This window comes from Corvus hawaiiensis, chromosome 9 (assembly GCF_020740725.1).
Source record: "Corvus hawaiiensis isolate bCorHaw1 chromosome 9, bCorHaw1.pri.cur, whole genome shotgun sequence".
NCBI classification, from domain to species: domain Eukaryota; kingdom Metazoa; phylum Chordata; class Aves; order Passeriformes; family Corvidae; genus Corvus; species Corvus hawaiiensis.
The window spans coordinates 9,067,816-9,086,343 of NC_063221.1; the positions used below are offsets into that span (position 1 = coordinate 9,067,816).

The following is an 18,528-nucleotide window of genomic DNA, read 5'->3' on the forward strand; positions in this document are numbered from 1 at the left end:
AGCGCCGCCCGGGACGGCCCCGGTCCCGCCCCGCCGCCCGCTCGGCCCCGCCCGGGGCTCGTCCCGCCGCCGAAGGGGAAAGGACCGGGAGAGGAGCGGAGGGAGGATCGGAGGGTGGGAGGGAGGACCGGGAGGGACGGCAGGAGGAGGAGCGGGGCGGGAGCCCGGGCCGGCCCCGCCCGCCCCGCCGCTCCGCACCTGAGCGAGCAGCGGCGGCTCCGCGCCGGCCCCGGCCCCGGCCCCTCCGCCGCCCGCCCATGGCTCGGCCGCTGCCGCTGCTGCTCTGCTTGGCCGCGCTGGGCGCCGGCTGCCGGGCAGGGACCCCCCCCGCCGGCACGGCCGGGCCCTCCGCCGAGCCGCTGCAGGACGAGGCGGACAACCAGGAGAACATCCTCTCCCAGGTACCGAGGGGGCTGCGGGGCTGCGGGCACCTCGCGGGTGCTGCACCCGCGGCGTGGGGCTGGGCACTGCCGGGAGGTGCTGTGCGCACCCTGAGGGGTGCTGGGTGATGCTGGGTGTTGTACGTGCTCGACAGAGCTGGGCGATGCTGAGTGTACAGTGTTGGCGGTGCTGGGCGATGCTGTGCTCGTCCTGGGTGGTGCTGGGTGTACACTCTCGGTGGGGCTGGGTGATGCTGTGCACTCACCCAGCACTACTGCCGAGCACTGGAGGAAGTTTATCAGCCGGCGCGCAGTGAAATCACTGAAGCCCATCTGGGAGCACTTCACAGACTCCATCCTATCATTTTTCCGGGGGAACTCAGAAAAAGGGGAACTCCTTGGGAGGAGAACTGGTGGAGCCTCTTTGTGTGCCGAGGGGAGGGATCCAGGCTCTTTCCCTGCCAGTGGGATGCGGTGGAGGTTTCTGTTAGATTTGGCTGATCAGGCTGTGTGTTATTATCTGCCCTCGGAAATGGCTAACGCAGAGACTATTGGAAACGTACCGCCAAAGTTATTTTTGTGCTTGGGCTTTCAGAAGCGCTGTCTGCAAATCTCCGTAAAGGAAATTCCTGGCATTGTATAGGGCTAATCAGAAGTACTGCTTCACCACCAGGTTACACTGCTTATATAGGGTGGCTTTCAGTCCCTCTTCCAATGTACCCTTACTCTGCTGGTAAAACAGTCTTGCTCTGGGTAGCAGGTGACTTATTTGGTCTTTTGGACACTGAGCATTAAAAGAAAGCAGGATGGGGTTTGTATTTAAAATTATTGTATTTAAAATTTAAATTTTTCATTCTGCACACAGTGGAATAAAAAATACCCTGTTGGAAGAAGCCAGTTTTTATTCCCCTGGTAGGCAGTGATTAGTTCTACGCTCTCTAGAAAGCTCCTTGGCTGGCAGATTCTGGAGAAGCTGGCCAGTTTCCTCGAGGCTCAGGGTATCCAGAGTGTCCTTGTTTCGACCTTGAGCTCTAGGCCGTGCTTGTCCCTGGCTGTGCAGGCAGAGGACGGCAGGTTTGCTAACTGCTGGTGACCTGTGCTCAGCTGTTAGGTGACTACGACAAGGTGAAGGCGGTGTCCGAAGGCTCCGACTGCCGGTGCAAATGCTTGGTCAGACCCCTGGGCCGTGGCGCCTGCCAAAGGATTAACGAAGGCGCTTTCAGAGCCGAGGATTTTTACACGGTGGAAACCATCACGTCAGGACCCAGCTGCAAGTGTGCGTGCGTGGCCCCCCCCTCGGCCCTCAACCCTTGTGAGGGCGACTTCAGGCTGAAGAAGCTGCGAGAGGCAGACAGCCGCGACCTGAAGGTAGGAGAGCAGCTTGAGCTCCTGACACTTTGGGGACAAGGAGATCTTCTGAAGCCTTTTCTTTCTGAGCTTTTTCTAAAAAAACCTTTATTTCCTAACATTTTTTTCCCTAAACCATCTCCTAGTTATATTTATATCTGCATGTTTGATATAAAAATCAAGCTCATCTTAAGGGATTGAGTTGAGCAGCTGCAGTGGATGATTCACTCAATTCATCCCGTGCTGCCTGGGGTTCACCATGGCTTTCTGTGCTGAGAGCCCAGTAGGGACTGGGCTGCTCCCTGCCCTTTGTCCAGCTCCAAATGTCCCTAGAGGACAGCTCTGATCCGCTCAGCAGCTGCCAGGTCTTTTTTCTGTTGCAGAGAGGGACTCCCAAGGACCCACGCAAAAAAGCTGTTTTGGCTTCCATGGGCCAAAAGCTGCTGATGCGTCAGCATGAGGGTGTGATGCACAGCTGGCTGATGGCAGGATGGATTTGTTGTTTTAAATGCTGACACTTCTCTACTATTTAGTATTTTGTCTCTCTAGTAATGTATACCTCTTTTCCAAACGTGACAGTGTTTGTTTTAAGTACTCCTGACTTTTACTGGATGCTGGTGTGGCAGCTGGCAGCAGACCCTGCTGAGTTTTCCAGTTTGCTACCAATGTAAGGCAGCAGAAAGTGCCACTGGCTTGGTCCAATCCTGGGGAGCCCCTGGAGCGGAAGGTTGAGTGCTGGTGGCACTGGTGGCCCCGGATCCCTCTCAGGTGGGAAGGCGGGCGGCACGCGAGGCGCTGTGGGGCAGCTGCCACCGAGGCCACCACGATGGGCTTGTTCTAATTAATTTGGAGCTTGACGATGTGTTTCATCTTGTCGGACTGCAGACAGTTAGCAGCTTCTTGTCCAAGCGCCCCTGCAGCTAGGGAAGATAAACAGACACAGGCAGACAATCCATCATTCCAGGGGAAGAGGAGTCCCAGTCTGGAGTTGTTTGGTGGTCCCTCGTCTGGGGGAAAGCCAGGAGGTCCCACGTGGCCTTAGATGAGAGTCGTGAGCTCTCTGCGGTTAGGGGAGGGACACCCCCCGAGGTGACAGAGGCACCGCTGTGGTCCCTTCCCGGAGGCAGGCAGAGCTCCTGCTCCAGCAGCTCCCTGAGCTCTGCAGAGCCGGTCAGCCTGCAGAAGGAGCAGAGCGGCGTGCCTGGCTTCGCCCTTGGCTCCGGCTGCTCTTCCCACTGGGGAGCTGCTCACAGCCAGCTGTGGTGTGAAAGCCTGTCCTCTAGGAACTGGCCCCGGCTCCCCCGCTCATTTCGCAAGGACTCGCGGCCAGGCGATTTCACAAGGTTTATCCAAACACACACACACGGGGGTTTTGTTTTCTGTGCCACCAAGGTCCATCCCAGGAGCTGGGCAGCAGGATTGCTTTCCCTCCAAGCACAGAGCCCCTCCTGGGGTTGGAATCACTGGGAACAGCTGCTTCTTGTAGGAGAAGCTGGGAAGTAGTAGAGGACACAGCTCCAGTTCTTACGCCACTCATGAGGAGCAGCTCCCACAACTCCTCAGTGAGGGGCTGGGTGAGGCTATTCCATAGCTCTGAGCAGTCCCAAAGGGTTTTACTTTCTTTGCTGGTCCAACCAGCACTGCTCTTGCCCAGTCCAGCAGCAGGAATGGCACAGGGTCATTTGTATGTTGTGTTTTACCAGACTTTCTTATGATCTGACACAAAAGCCCTGGGTACTCCACGTGTGGGAGAGCTGTGGGAAGTTCCCTCCCTTGGGTGGGCTGGAGGATGAGTCCCTGAGGGAATGGTGAGAAAGAGAGAAAAATCCAGGCAGCAGGAACATAGCCCTGGGCAACCAAACTCAGTTGAATGGCTGCACTGGTCTTCCCAGCTGAAGGTTTCAGTCCCTTTCAGACCTTTCGCAAGGTCCAGTGGGAATTCATGGACCATCAGACCACTGGGAGCCAAAGTCCACAGTGGGTGAAGGGAAGGCAGCAGTGAGTTGATAGGAACATCAGTGTGGTCTTTAGAGGAAGGTCAGCATGGTGCTAGCCGGGAGGAGCATAATCTCAGACCTATTTTTGTGAAATTGCAGCATGCTGCCTGTAGGCACAGTGGGTCTTGGTGCAGAGTCAGTGCGAGGAGGCTGTGCTCAGGATCGTTTGGAAGGAGGTTAATGCAGTCTGCAACCTTTGTGCACTGATGGAAATTCTCCAGCCTGGAGGGAAAGCGCTGGTCTCCAGTGGCTGTCTGGCAGGCTCTGTGCATTGTATCGGTCGTCTCCATCCAGCTCTCAGTGGAAAGTGGATGCATAGCCATAAAACAGCTCTTGTCTCTTAATGCTGCCATTTTATCTGGCCCCAAAAAATCTTTCCTTTGCTGTCAGCTCCACAGGGAGACTGCAGAGGCCGGGGTGGAAACTCCAAGTGCTGCCAGCAGTGCTGCCTGTGATTCTCCCATATTTATGAAGCTCTGTTGACCAGTTTGTAGCTGCTGGGAGAAAATGTCACCGCCCTGTAGTAATTCCTATGCATTGAAAATCCTGCTCAGCCTTCGGGGCTGTGAAGTCTGCAGCACCACGCTGGACATGTGGGACACATGGGACTAGGGGGAGGTGGCCCAGGAGCACTTCCCACCAGTCCTGCTACGCTCAGTGTTGTCCTCTGTGGAGCAGCACCAGAAACTGGACAAAATGCAGAACAAGGGCATTGCTGTCCAGATCCCCAGGAATGGTGACCAAGGGCTGGTGCTGGCAGGACACGGGCACAGGGCTGACTTAAATACAGAGTGTCTGTGAAATGGGTGGCTGCAGAAGAGGGCAGCATCCCTTTGATAAAATTGTTCTCCAGGAAGGGAACTGCTGCCAGGCTGGCACCGAATTTCTATTTCTTCACTCTTGCAATTTGGGAGTATTTTAAAATATTTTAACAAGTTTCTTCTTGTTCCAGGAAAAAGAGCACAGGATGGCACAAACTCAGAGTCTGATCTCAAACTGAGCTGCCTTTTTCTTGTTGCCTCTTTTGCTGGCAGTCACATCACTGGTGGAGTAGTTAAGCCTTTGGGCTTGTGGGAGAGCCTGCCTAGAGCTGGCAAAGAGAGCAGCATTTTACCTTGCTCTGCTACTAATCCCCAGCACCCAAAGCGTGCTCCTGAAGCCCTGAGGCTCTGTGGAGGTGCCGTGTGTTGCTCTGCATGCCGTGCTCTGACCAGGGCAGCAATGCAACAGGGAAAACTTGCTTTCTAATCAAAAACCACTCAGATGGGTGCATCGCCCTTGACCTTCCAGCTGAGGAAACTCTGTGGGGTGTGTTACAGCAAGTGCTGCCACCTGACTGTGTTCTCTCCTTGCCTTGCAGCTCTCCTCCATTGTCGAGATGCTGGAAAGTGCCTTTTATGGCTTGGACCTTCTGAAGCTGCACTCAGTCACAACCAAGCTGGTGGGGCGGGTGGAGAAGCTCGAGGAGGTGAGTCCTGCTCTCAGTGTCCTTGCCCTTGGTGGGATGGGCCTCCTATCAAGTTCCTGCTGCCTTTGGTGCATTTAGAGTCGCGTTGCTTGGGAAGAAATGTTAATTAAACATTTGGCTGAAACTAAACCAGACCAGACTTGGATGTCTGAACTAGACCGGACCACCGGCAGTGCCCAGTGCATCCCCCACACCATCAGCCTTGCCTGACCCTCTCCAGCTCTCCCAGTCCCTCAGGGCCCGGACTGGGAGCAGGATCCCAGCTGTGGCCTCACCAGGAGCAGCATCTCCTTTGGGTCAGAAGGCCCTGCTGTTAAGTCTTTCCTCCTCTCGGTTTTACTTGTGTGCTGGTGCGATGGTTGCTCTCAACCAGGAGCTTTTGTGCTGTTTGATGTGGGGGCGACAGGTTCAGGACTGGTGCAGGGGTACACTCAGCAGGACTGTGGGGAGCCAAGGAGCTCAGATTCCTGAAGGACCAAGTTACATCTTGGCCTGTGTTAAAAAAGAGCAGAGCCCTCAACCTTCCATTTTATTTTAGAGCAGACTTCCAGTGAAATAATTTTCACTTCCATACAGTTTAATATTTCTTTGGCTAGCACAGCGTAGGGTTTGCAGTTTAAGCTGTGCTCAGCTATGTAGACACAGGGTTGCCAGATTAAATACTGGAGTTTTCTCCCGTGGTCCGTATCTGGGATGGTAATTCCACATTCTTGTCGGAGTGGAGCAGTCCTGTTCATCTCCAGCCAGGAGGCGAGAGGCAATGATTTATAAAGCCAAAATTCCGCTTGCAAAGTGTTTTGGGAAGGCACGGTGTGCTCCATCCTGGGGTCAGGAAGGAGACAGCTGAGGGGAGCACGCTTGCCTGGGGGGCTCTGGATTTCCAAGCATGGAAATTGACCCAAAAGGGGTTTTGAGGTCTGAAAATAACAAAGCACCAATGTTCCCCTTTGCAGTCCCACCCTCTTCCTGTGGTTCAGTGTGTTCTCCAGTCGTTACTTGGGTTTGCCAAGGGATTATTTCAGGTGGGGTTATCACTGCGCTCTGCTGCAGTACCACAGTGGCCCTGCCTACCAGCCAATTTCTTCAGGGGGGTTCAGAGCCAGCAGCGCTGGTGGCACACTGGGCACGTGGGGTGACCTTTGTGGCCTGGTCACTCTGCTCACAGCCTGTCGCAGGGAGGCAGATGGGCAGAAAGCTCTGTGGGGCTGAAGTACTTTGGCCAGAGATGGAGCTGTAGAGGTGTAGGAGCTGGGAATTCACAGGCTGGGATCTTTAATTTCCCAGAAGTGCGGCTGCAGGATCATATAAAAGCAGCTGAAGGTGCCTGCAGGCACTTGGACAAGATGGAGGAAGACAGGAAAGGCCTGGGTTAGAAGGAGATTGCCCAGTGCTCCGGGGCAGAGCCGAGGTGATGCAGGCAGCAGGTGTGAAATGCCTCCTGCTGCTGGCTTAGCATGGAAATTCCTGTTGGGAGGATGTGGAGGAGGATCACACCCTGCATCAGCCTTGGGGTCTGACACAGTGGACAGCTGAGATGCTGAACTGGAGCCTGGCATGGCTTCAAAGCGTCGCCCTCCCAGGCGGGTGTGCTTTTGGCAGCTGCTCCCCGGCGCAGCAGCTGAGCAGCCTCCAGCAGCATCACAGGCCAGGCTTTGGTGCTGGTTCTCCACTCAAGGGGAGGCAAATTCTATCCCTAAGCAGGTCATTAGCCAAACATTACACAGGAGAAGCGATAAGGGCACAAGGCTGTTGGAATCAGTCATCCTCTCCAAAGGAGGATGGTGTTGAAAGCTGCTCCTGCAGTGCTCCTGGGGGGGCATTGTGAGATCCCCTGTCGCTCTGCTTACTGCGGCAAAACGCTTGCTGAAGCATCCCTGCGTCATTGGACTCGGCCTCCAAATGTCCTGGTAAATCTGTGTGTCTCATGACTCCTGGGTAAAGACTGGGAATTCAGATGCCTGTGGAGGGAGCTGGGGGTTAACCCCTCTGTTTTTGCAGAGATTAGAGGGTTTCATGAGTTCTATCCAGTATAACAAGGTGTTTTAGACAGATGGTGTCAGTAGAGGGAAGGAACCCTCAATCCTTGGTCCATGGAGTGCCTTGTCTAGCAAGGCAGCTCCTCTGCTTTGTCTTTAGCTCACAGCTGTCGCATCAGCTGGCAATTCTGAGGTCACAGATGGAGGTCACGGTGGGTTTTAGGAGAAATTAATGGCAGGACAGATTGTAAATGAAGGGTCAGGGTAACCACCCCCAGTGCCTGTGCTAAAGTGCTTTGACTGATATGCCACCTATCCAAAGCAGTTGCTGTTTGATGTGTAGAAGCCCAAGGAGTGATGAGCAGAGACTGCAACAATCCTTTGGGTCCAGGGTGTGCCTGTACACCCTGCCTTGGGTCCAGGCTGGGGGACTGAGAAGGGCAAGGGGTTTTGCCTGCTGGATGAGCTGCAGCCAGCCCCAGCTCCCTCCTGGTCACTTGACAGCTCTCTTAGGGTCACTGGCTCTTGTCCTGTCCCCAGATTCTCAGATTCTGTGGGAGCAGAGGGTGTTGGGGAAGAGCAGTCCCTGAGTGCAGGCACTGTGTGGCCAGGCCAGGAAATTGAGATTAATAAATGCAAGATGAACTTGCTGCCACAGGCCAAGGACACCAGGATGACTGAAGGTGTTTCAGCTTATCTTTTCCTTCTGTGAGCCGGCGAGTGTGGCTGAAGATGGGGGTTGAAGAACCTCAAGGCCACTCTCCTGCTCCATGGGAACCTGTGGCAAAGTGAGGATCTGGGATGTGCACACCAGGGATGGAGTTCCTGGATCCCACTGGGGTCAGGGGCATCTTCTTAGCAGCTGAAGTGCCCAGCCCCGTGGAGAATCCCCAGCAGTGAGCCCAGGATGGCAGCACAGAGCTCCAGGGCTGTGGTTTGGGGGCCGCAGAACATCCCTTGTGGTTAAGTGGGGTAAAGTCTCCTCTCTCTCTTTTCTAGGGCATGTCCAGGAACTTCACGCAGGAAGGCCAGCAGGCAGGAGCCAGCGGGGAGGAGGATCTGCAGGATCCCCCTGGCAGGGAAAACTGTTCCAGCCTCCTCACCAACAGCCTGGCCGACATCGAGAGCTCTCTGCAGCGGGATGCTGAGGCTGCCTACACTCACTCAGAGGTACAGCCACGCAGGCACAGCTCGGTGTCACTTCTGCTGCTCAAGCCAGCCCTGGGCTGTCTCCTGGATGTGGTCACTAGCCTGGGGTGGTTTTCTCCGCGGCTAGAGCGACCCTGTTTGTGTGCCCCCGACTCCAGTCTGCGCGTCTCGGCACAGCCCAGCTGCTGCTGGGACGGGATGTAGGTGGAAACAGAGGGAGGCTGCTCCCTCGGCCTCCCCCCTTCCCACGGGGCTGTTGGTTTTCGAGGTCAGCGGTGGCTGAGCTGCTTGGAAAGCGTGATGTCATTGCGGGGCCGGCTGGGAAGCGGTGGGAAACTCAGAGCCTTTGATTAGAAGGGCTTGGGGCTCGGTGGAGGGACAGCCTGTCGCCTGCCTTCCCTCCCTCCCTCCCTGCCAGGCAATTACCCCTCCACCGCCAGCCCCTGCGCCTGGCCGGCTCCGGGCAGAGGCTCGGGCATCCTCCTGGCCCTGGCATCCTCCTGGCTCGGGCACCCAGCACCACACCGTGGGGTCTGCCCAGCAAGGGGACATCCTCTGCCTGTGGCAGCACTTTCTGTGCAGCCTCAGACAGGGGTGAGCAGGGTGTTTTGGGAAAAGTTCTGTCCAGGGTGTCCTGAAGTTCTTGCTGCTTCAGTGGTGCTATCTAGGATGGCCCGTGCTCCTCTGATCCCTGCTGGGCGACTCCTGGAGCATCCTGCCCTCACCCCAGTGTCCTGCTACAGGGCAGTGGGAGGTGTCTGGCGGGGGGGGACAGTTAGTGTGTCATTTCCAGCTCAAACAGGGGTGCTCAGCTCCAGAGGATGGCAACAGCCTGCACTTGACCCCACCCCTGCGCTGCGGATGCTGTGGGGATGGGCTTCCCGAGCCCTGGTGGGGTCAGGGCTGGGCTCCCACACGCACACTGTGTGTCAGCAGGCAGGGAAGTGGCACCAGCCGTGCTGTGCCGTGCCATGCCGTGCCAGCGCTCTCTGACCCAGGGAGAGCTGTGCCCAGGCGGGGTGTCCGGCCGTGCTCCCAGCCCCACTCCCCTGCTCCCCACGCCGTGAGCTGAGCAGCTGCTGCCTGCTGGAGAGGAGCCAGCCCCGGCCAGGCAGGGGAGCGGAGCGTGGGGCTTTTATTACCCCGAGTGACCTCATTTCCCAATATTCCACTTTTCTCGCTGCTAATTGCAGCAGGGCCCATCTTCTCAGCCAAATGGGCACGGCTTCAACCCTCGGGCTGGCTTTCCGATTTCCTTTAATGAGATGAAATCCTTCAGACCTGAGCTGCAGCAGCTGGTCCCTGCCCTGGGGGCTTCCTGGTCCTTGCCTCGGGAGGTTCCCGCTCCTGCTGGGAAGGTGCCTTCAGCCTCTCTGCCCTGTGAGAGCTCAGTGCACATTGCACACTCTGCAGATCAGCTGCTGGAACCGGCCCCTGGCATGCTAGGGAGTGAGCCCTGCTCTGCCTGCCTGCCCTGCATCCCTGAATCCCACAGCCTGGGCCTTATGGACCCCTGAGTCCTGGAACGGCAGGGGGGCACCAAGAATATGGAGGAGCAGCTCTGCTGTCTCCTGGAGGGTTTCTCATGGCAGAATGGACTGAGGGAGACCCTGAGGAAGGAGGGAGCTCAGATCCTCCTACCCAGCATGGGGCTGTGCAGCCTGACCTGCCCTGTCGCCAAAACATGGTGTTTCTGGTAACAACCTCCTGTGTCTCTTCCAGGGAAAATATGAAGAAAGATTCCTGAAGGATGAAACTATCTCCCAGCAGATCAACTCTGTGGAATCCCTCCCGGAGCTGCACCTCTCTCTGGAGGACAAGAAGCCTGAGCAGCTCTTGCAGAGGAAGCTGCGGGTGAGGAGCCGGCCTCCTTCCAAGCCCACCATTGTCCGAGGGGTCACCTACTACAAAGCCCAGTCCACCGAGTCAGAGAATGACATCGAGGAGCAACGTGAGTTGGGTATGCAGCCATGGTTGGTGGGATGGCTGGCTGCATCCTGCTGCAAACCAGTGCCTCATCCCCTGGGAATGTGTGGGCAAAGCGAGTGGGAGCAGCAGGGGAAGGTGGGACAGCTGGTACCTCACTGCTGTGCAGCCTTTGAGCTGTGTCTGTGGAGCAGTGCAGCATTGTTATTCCATGGAAAATCACTGCTAGCTAAGGAAATAGGTCACTGCTTTGGTTCAAAACACCCAGCATCAACACCTTTCCAGAAGTAAATGGAGGTTTATTAAATGTGTTCGTGTTTCAAATCCGCCTGCCCAATGGCATCCCGTGAGGTTTGTGCTGTGGAAGGCAGCTCGGAGCTCACAGCCCTGGCTGTGGTGGGAGCAGGAGCTGAGCCCTCAGGGACCAGCAGAGTGGGCAGCATGGGAAGAAGGACAAACACCCTCGCTGTGCAAATTGACTTAGCAGAAAGGTTGTCCAGCCCTGTCCTGCAGGGGGGGCTTTGTGAGCCCCTGGACATGAGAGGAGCAAAGGGTGCCCATCCTGGCTGGGGAGCCCCAGTGGTCCCCGTGGCCTGGCTGAGGTACCTGCTTTGGCATCCCGGGTTAGGTAGGTGGGATCTGGTTGGGAATGAAGCTGGGTCTCCATCCTGCCCAATCAGTCTCTGGGATGTGTCAGGGCAGAATTGCTCTCCATCACCTCCTGCTCTCCCAGCCTGAGGTGGTGGATGTGGCTGTGATGGTCTCGCTCACCTCCTGACACAGGCGCTATCAGGCTGTGCAGTTCAGCCCTTCTCTGAGGGGACATGGAGAGGGATTTAGTACCAGACAGCCTGCAGGGGTGGGCAAGGAGCCAGCTGGAGGGGCTGTGGGGGACTGGCTCCCCTTGCTGCGGGGCTGACCCCTGTGCCTGTGTTTGGCAGCGGACGAGCTGTTCAGCGGGGACAACACGGTGGACCTGCTGATCGAGGACCAGCTCCTGAGGCCCAGCAGCAGGGCGGGCGAGGCCGTGAGGAAGCCCTCCCCGGTGGGGTGGCCGCCCACCCCTGGCAGCACTCCCACCACCCTGCCAGCCGCTGGCACTGCTGTGACGGCCACAGTGCCCCCGTCCCCTGCCACACCGGACCCCACCGCTGTGAGCTGGCTGACCCCCACCCCAGAGACCGTGACTGCCCCGGCAGGGCTGGCGGAGGAGGGGACCCCACAGCTAGCGGCAGCCTTGGCCAGCACAGTGGTGGCCACAGCCACGGAGAACCTGCCCGTGGCCACCCCCACTGGAGGCTGGAGTGACATGGAGAGCAGCCCAGGAGCTTGGGTACAGGCGAACACCCCCGCGACACCGGTCAGCCCGGCCATCCCTGCCACCCCAAAGGAGGGCCTGGAGGAGGAGGACATCAGGAACATCATTGGTGAGTGCCTGCAGGTCCTGCACCCATCCAGCTGTGTGTGTGGGGGCTGGCTGGTGCCCACAATGTGTCCTGCTAAGCAAAGCATACCTGGATTTGGTTGCAGGTGGGAGGTGTCACGGAGATGGTGGCTGGGCAGCACTTCACTGGGGTGCCAAGTTTACTTATGAACTCTGGAACCTACTGGAGTTTCCTCCCACCTTTAGGGGCTGGGCTGGGCAGGGCAAAGAGACAGGACCTGAGGCAGGCAGCAGCCTCAGCTGGAGCAGGAACATGGCTGAGGCTGTGGGGAGATGTTTGCGGTTGAAGCTACACCAGGACGGCAGGGGGTACCTGCTGGGTGAGGAAGGGGCTGGAGGGGGTTGATGCCTCCAAGGTCAATGTGGCCACCCTGCCTCTGGCCTCACAAGCTGCCCACGCAGGGCGCTGCAAGGACACGCTGTCCACCATCTCGGGGCCCACCACCCAGAACACCTATGGGCGCAATGAGGGAGCCTGGATGAAGGACCCCCTGGCCCGGGAGGAGCGGATCTATGTCACCAACTACTACTACGGGAACACGCTGGTGGAGTTCAGGAACCTCGACAATTTCAAGCAAGGTGGGTCTGCACTGTCTCTGATAGCATGCTAGCCACCACTCAGCTGATCCAAGTAGCATGCTCATTCCTGGGGATACTACATCGTGGGGGGATGATCTGCCTGGGGACCGTCCCCTCTAGGGTGCTGGCACCTGACATGAGGGGTTCAGAGCATGGGACAGGTCAGACTGTGGCTGGTGGCCAGGGAGGGAGTGCAGGCAGAGCTGGAGGCAGAGGGTGCTGAGGCATGGCCCCCCGCCCCACAGCAAAGGGAGGGTCTCACCAGCCAGTGTCTGCCCTGCAGGTCGCTGGAGCAACTCCTACAAGCTCCCGTACAGCTGGATTGGGACAGGGCACGTTGTCTACAACGGCTCCTTCTACTACAACCGGGCCTTCACGCGCAACATCATCAAGTACGACCTGAAGCAGCGCTACGTGGCTGCCTGGGCCATGCTGCACGATGTGGCCTACGAGGAGTCCACCCCGTGGCGGTGGCGAGGCCACTCGGATGTGGACTTTGCTGTGGACGAGAATGGCCTGTGGGTTATCTACCCGGCCATCAGCTATGAGGGCTTCAACCAGGAGGTGATCGTGCTGAGCAAGCTGAACGCGGCTGACCTCAGCACCCAGAAGGAGACCACGTGGCGGACGGGGCTGCGGAAGAACTTCTACGGGAACTGCTTTGTCATCTGTGGGGTCCTTTATGCAGTCGACAGCTACAACAAGAGGAACGCCAACATCTCCTACGCCTTTGACACGCACACCAACACGCAGATCATCCCCAGGCTGCTCTTTGAGAACGAATACGCCTACACCACGCAAATAGACTATAACCCCAAGGACCGCCTGCTCTACGCCTGGGACAATGGCCACCAAGTCACCTACCATGTCATCTTTGCCTACTGAGACCCCCCACCACAGTGGGGCACTGCGAGCCAGGGGCCACCAGCACCTTTTATTATTATTTTTATTGTTATTATTGTTATTTTGTACAAATTGAAGAGTAAATGATGGGTTTTGTTTCAAGCTGGTTTTTCATGGCGGATTGTAGATCAATCCCCAGGCCAGAACCACCTCCTTCGTCTTTGCTGTATCCTTGCTTCTGCTTTTCCTTCCCAGGGGAAGGAGGTTCTCCTTTGGAAGGGCAGCCCCGGCTCTCCTGCCCAGGGAAGAGGAGGTGGCCCAGCCACAGTCCTCCTGATGATGTTTTTAGCTAAAGATGATCAGCAAGACACCCTGAACCAGTGCAAAGCTGCACGCACCAGGTCCCAGCGGGATGCTGATGCCTGCCTGTCCTGGTGGAGGACCTGCATGTCCCATGGGAATGTCCCGTCTCTCAGGACCATCTTTCCAGCTGGCGGCCAGCAGGCCCTTTGGAGATCCTGCTGTACAACGGGGCTGTGAGCACAGCTCCAGCAGCCCCTGGTGCTGGTACTTACGCCGAGGACTGTCCCCTCCAGCCGGGGCTCTGCTCTTTGCAGGCCGCTCTGGGGGCTGGGCGCACCCTGAACCCTGACTCATGCCTGGAGGGAGCTGGCGGCGGGAGGGGGATGCTGTAAATAAGTGTAGATGGCTTTTGTTTGTTCATTTTGTAACCCAAAGTAGTCCCCCTTGGCAGTTGCTGGGTGAAGGCTCTACTCAGCTGGGTGCTGGGCTGCCTGGGCACGGGCTGCGGAGCCCTGGGGGCTGGTGGAGCCCTCGCTGTGCCACTCCATCTCCTACATTCCCTCTCAGGTCCCTGCCCACCCTGGTCCTGGACCATCAGGATCCCCTCACAGGGGCACAGCCCTTGCCCTCCTGCCCAGCAGCATCTTGTATTTACCTGCTGTCAGTAATAAAGGATCCAGTACCTTCGCAGCTGTTCGGGGCATTCTTTGGCTCTGGTTCACCCTCTGCGTGCATGAAAATGCACAGGGCTTTTTGGGTGGGTTTTGTTTGGTTTGGGGAGAGCCAGTTTACACACCAGATGGGGACAAATCCCAGAGGGCTTTAGGCTGCTTGGGACCGGCACTGGGGCAGGGTGACATGGCCATGTCCTGCCCTGAGCAGAGCTTGTCTCTGACACCTCAAGTTGTCCTCAGGTCACTCAGGCTGCAGTAAGACCCTCATGGGCTCCTCTGCCAGGCTCTGGGTGAGCAGCTTGTGTAGCATGCCCCCTCTGCAGCAGCAGGAGGGGGACTGGGTACGTGTGCCATGTGCAGTGCCAACACTGTGCCAAGCAGAGCCACACTGCAGCCTAAGAGATAGATGGCAGGCACAGGACAGGTGTCCCCGTAATTTGCCTAAGGAAAACAGCATTAACAAGCACAATAATAAATATTAATAATAAATAAAAGAAGGATTTTATTGCCTTCAGTACTAGGGACACAGAGAACAGAATTACACAGGATGAGAGATGCTCTCCACCACCAGAGCCCAAGGGTGCTGGCTGAGGATGTGGTGCCGCAGCAGTCCTGAGCCCCCACCCCCCCACCAGCAGCCCTTCCCCAAATGCCAGGCTGTGCCGCTCCCAGCCACCACCTCCAGCCCCTCCCCAGCTCCCTGGCAGCAAATGCCCTCCAGAACAGCCAGCCGCCCCCACCCACGGCCGTGGGGGAGCCGCGTGCCTCTGGCTGGGGCACTGCTGGGGTTTTGGACTATTGTGTGAGCTGGCCCACAGTCAGGTGGGCTGGGGCCAGGAAAATGAACTGGTGCAAGGAGAGCAGCCAAACCCCTGGCTGAGCCCGGCTGCTTCCCAGCAGCGCAAGCGCCGAGAGGACGGGAGGCAAAGGGCCTGCGCCGAGGACGTGGCAAAGGGCACAGCTTTTCCATGGTGTTGCAAGGCACATACTTCACAGGGGTGTATTGCTCCTCATCCTCCTCCTCACTGCCCCTGGAGCTGTTTGTCTTGCTGCAGGATCAACCTTTATTTCCTAACAGCCACACACACACATACACTAATAATAATAATAATAATTAAAAACCCCACATGAGCCAGTTAGTGCTCACACCATGAAGGAAAGGCAGCTGGCTGGCAAACTGAAGCCCATCATATTCTGTGCGAACTGCAGAGGGGAAAAAAAATAACGTAACAACATGCTGAAGTCATTATGCAAGGCTGATGCTCTGCTGGCGGCTCATCCCAGCTGAGCACCAGTGTGCTGGAGCTCCTGGGCCCAGCTCTGGCCTGGGGCTCGGCCAACTAACGTGGGATCAATGAACAGAGCTCCACAGACACTCTGGAATGGCAGCAGTTGGCTGCCACAACACTCAGTGTTTGGGGCAAATGGAATGTTCCCCCAGTGCCCAGCGGGTGGCTGTCAGTGCTGGCGAGGCAGAGAGGGGTGGGTGTGTGGGGCTTGAGTGTGTGACCTGTGTGGGGCTTCAGGAGAAGGTGCTGTGGCTGTGTCCCATGGAACTGAAGCAGCCCCTCTGCCCCAGCAGGGCCAGTGCTGCTCCACAGGCTGTTGTTAGCAGTGAAAAGTATTAAATAGCACAGACAAAAAACTCACTCAAACAAAAACCAGGAAGAAAAGAAAAAAACCCTAAACTCAAAAAACCTAAACTTCACAAATGCATCTGCTGCGTGAAATCACTTCCCTTGGGCCAAGCCTTCAGCCATGCAGCCATGAGGGCTGGGGCAGGCAGCAGCAGGATCCTGGAGAGCCAGGTGAGAGGTGGGCAGTGTCTCAGAGGCAGCCCAGGCCCCGGGGCAGTGCAGGTTGTTCTGTCTGTAGTGCTTTAGTGGTAAGTGCGGGCTCCCACTGCCCTCCTGGGTGGCTGGGGCTGGGCTGCCCCTCCACACCGCTGCATCCCAGGGCTTTCAGCTGAGGGAAGCTGCACAGGCAGGGATTTGGGCAGGGACTGATGAGGAGTGGGGCTGTCTGGTCAGGCCCAGCACCTGCAGGGGGGAGCTGGACACTGCTTCCTCCTGCTGCCCGGGCACACCGCAGTGAGAGAGGCCTGGGTGTCTGCTGTGATGTCTCTGGCTCACCTCCGGCAGCCTAACAGGGACAAAAATTAAAAACAACCCACAATTTTGGACAGTGCATAAGTAGCAAGGATGGCCTGTGTCCCCCCATGCTGCATGGGGCCCCCAGGACTGTCCCTGGCAAGGAGCCAGATGAGCTGCATAATCCCAAGGCAGGATGTGGCCACTGGGTAGGGTCAGGCACAGGAATGGGCTAAAGGGGACTGTCCCTGCCGTGCCCACGTGCCAGGAGCCCCAGGACCTGCCAGGGAAGGGGCTCAGGCTGGCGGCAGGACCTGCTGCATGCCGGGTGCTCCCCTGTGCACTGTCACAGGAGCTACTGCAGGGATTTGACAATGGCCCTCAGGGCATGGGGCGTCTCTGGGACGGAGGGGGACGAGCTGTAGAAGGTGCCGGTGTGATTTCTGCGCTGCTCTCGGAGGTACGGAGGGACAGAGGAACTTTTGATGTGGAGGATCCTGGTGTCCATCACCTCGCAGTCAATCTGCATCATCACCTCATAGTCCTGCCCATTGATCACATTCTCTGCAAAAGTAAGGATTAAGAAAAAAGGTCAGAGGTAGCCCTGCAAGCCAGGGATCCAACAACACTAAAAGCAGAGCTTTCTGGGCCTTTTTTCGTCTGGAGCAGGAGCTGCAGTGGGGGAACTCCCTTTCTGCAGCTGCACACATGGAGCTCCATCTCACACAGCAGAGCCCCAGACTGCTCGTGACACCTCAAAGAGCCCAGACCACATTTAGCATGTGCAGTCACACCTAGAAATTAATGTCTTTTATTTCCCCTTCTTCATCTGCACATAATTACTGACGGAGTTTGCACTGTGTAACATTTATTACAGAACTGTTGTTCTTGAGCCACTAAAGTATGTGAGTGATTGAAGATACAGTTTATTTAAGAAAGCTGAATGTTTCACTTTCTGTAACCCTCTTGACACTGAGGATCTTGAGGAATTTCTTCACCAGTTTATTAATAAAAAAAAGCTAAAATGTGATCTCTCAAAAGAATTAACTATGCCTCACTCCTGTCCTGACCTGGCTGTTGTACTTGAGTGATGTGGTGACATTGGGCAAGGCCCTGACAGACCCCTGGACACAGGAAGACCCAGACCAGCACGTGGGACCCCAGTGCGGCCCCAGGCCCGGCACATCTGCTGCCACAGGAGCTCCTGGGCTTACAGGCTGTGCACATGGCTAGCATCTGCTGCCTGGATTTAAAGGTGGGAGACTATTCCCTGCAAAGACAGTGTGCCCAGGAATGCAAGAGCTGAGATCGGATTTCCAGGCACGACCAATCCTTTCAGAGTCAGAAGACTGCCATTGGCAGGGTTTCCTTTCTGTGCAGAGGAGGATGGAAGATCACCTAATGGAAAGCGTATGGACTGGAGGAATGCAATATACATTACTAATTTTTACTGTTTTCCTGGATTAACTCTGACTCTGGATGACAGCTGACAACTGTGGCCGGACCCTCTTGTACCCCACGCCACCTGCAGAAGCCATTAGATCAACTATGTCTGGTATAGTAATGAAAAGCAGGAGCAAACCCTTGCTAAGGGGACTGAGAGCCTGCAAGGGAAATCAAAGCTCCCACCTGCAAGAAATGAAATGGAAAAAGCTCTGTATGTGCCACAGAGAGATCGAAGCCAGGAGCAGCTGTGCAAGTCTCTGTGCCACTGACCCAAAACCCTTGACAAGCACCTCGTCCCTCCTGGATGCTGTGCCCTGCTGATAAAGCCCTGCTGTGACTTCAGGTGCCGTGTGCCCAGCCGGGACCCTTTTAGAGGCCATCCCTCCAGGTCACCCTTCCACTCTGCCTTTGGATGTGCTCTTGGCTCCCACCCAACAGGCTCAGGACCAGTCAGCAGAGGGGGCTGGGCTGCTGGTGCCCCTCAGGAGAGGGGGCTGGAAAGGGGAGCACAGGGGCACGAGGGGAAGCTGAGGCGCACAGAGCCTGGAGCCAGCAAATGGGCACACATGGGCTCCCTGTGACACAGCAAGCTGGAAACACAGTTCCTCAGCCCTCATGCTGCAGTGATAGGACTCCAGCTATGTGAGAAACAGTGCTCCAAAGCCACAAGTGGGTGAGGTGGGATGGGATGGTGGCCAGGGCCAGGAAAACCTCTTGGTAATGCAGTGAGTTTCCCTGACTGCCCGCAGCAGCCAGCACAGAGGGCTATCATCAGGTTCCCGATCATTGCACAAGACAGAGGGAACAGCAATCCCAAGGGCTGCCCAGGCAAGGGAGGGAGCTGTGCTGTGTGGGTGGCACTGGGGAGCATGGGAACCAGCCCAGCCCATTCCGGCCAGCTGGGAT

At 56.9% G+C, this 18,528-nt stretch overlaps 2 protein-coding genes across 5 annotated transcripts in view; one reads left to right on the plus strand and one right to left on the minus strand.

Moving 5' to 3' along the window:
- Positions 1 to 249: 249 nt before the first annotated feature.
- On the plus strand, positions 250 to 14,102 carry OLFML2B (olfactomedin like 2B). Of its 3 annotated transcripts, none has more exons than XM_048312341.1 (8): positions 250 to 401; positions 1,485 to 1,748; positions 5,085 to 5,192; positions 8,168 to 8,338; positions 10,040 to 10,277; positions 11,185 to 11,670; positions 12,090 to 12,266; positions 12,550 to 14,102. In XM_048312341.1, the coding sequence occupies exons 1-8, from the start codon at positions 258 to 260 to the stop codon at positions 13,149 to 13,151; spliced, it is 2,190 nt and encodes a 729-aa protein (XP_048168298.1). In that variant the 5' UTR covers positions 250 to 257; the 3' UTR covers positions 13,152 to 14,102. The 3 variants fall into 3 exon arrangements, with proteins under 3 accessions (XP_048168298.1, XP_048168300.1, XP_048168301.1); XM_048312343.1 differs by having other exon boundaries at positions 10,040 to 10,268; XM_048312344.1 differs by having other exon boundaries at positions 10,088 to 10,277.
- A 462-nt stretch (positions 14,103 to 14,564) lies between these two features.
- Positions 14,565 to 18,528, minus strand: part of ATF6 (activating transcription factor 6) — a 73,345-nt gene continuing 69,381 nt past the window's right edge. For both annotated transcript variants that reach the window (XM_048312346.1, XM_048312345.1), the window contains exon 16: positions 14,565 to 16,740. In XM_048312346.1, coding sequence (XP_048168303.1) covers positions 16,532 to 16,740 — 209 coding nt within the window. In that variant the 3' untranslated portion in view covers positions 14,565 to 16,531. The remainder of the gene's footprint in view (positions 16,741 to 18,528) is intronic.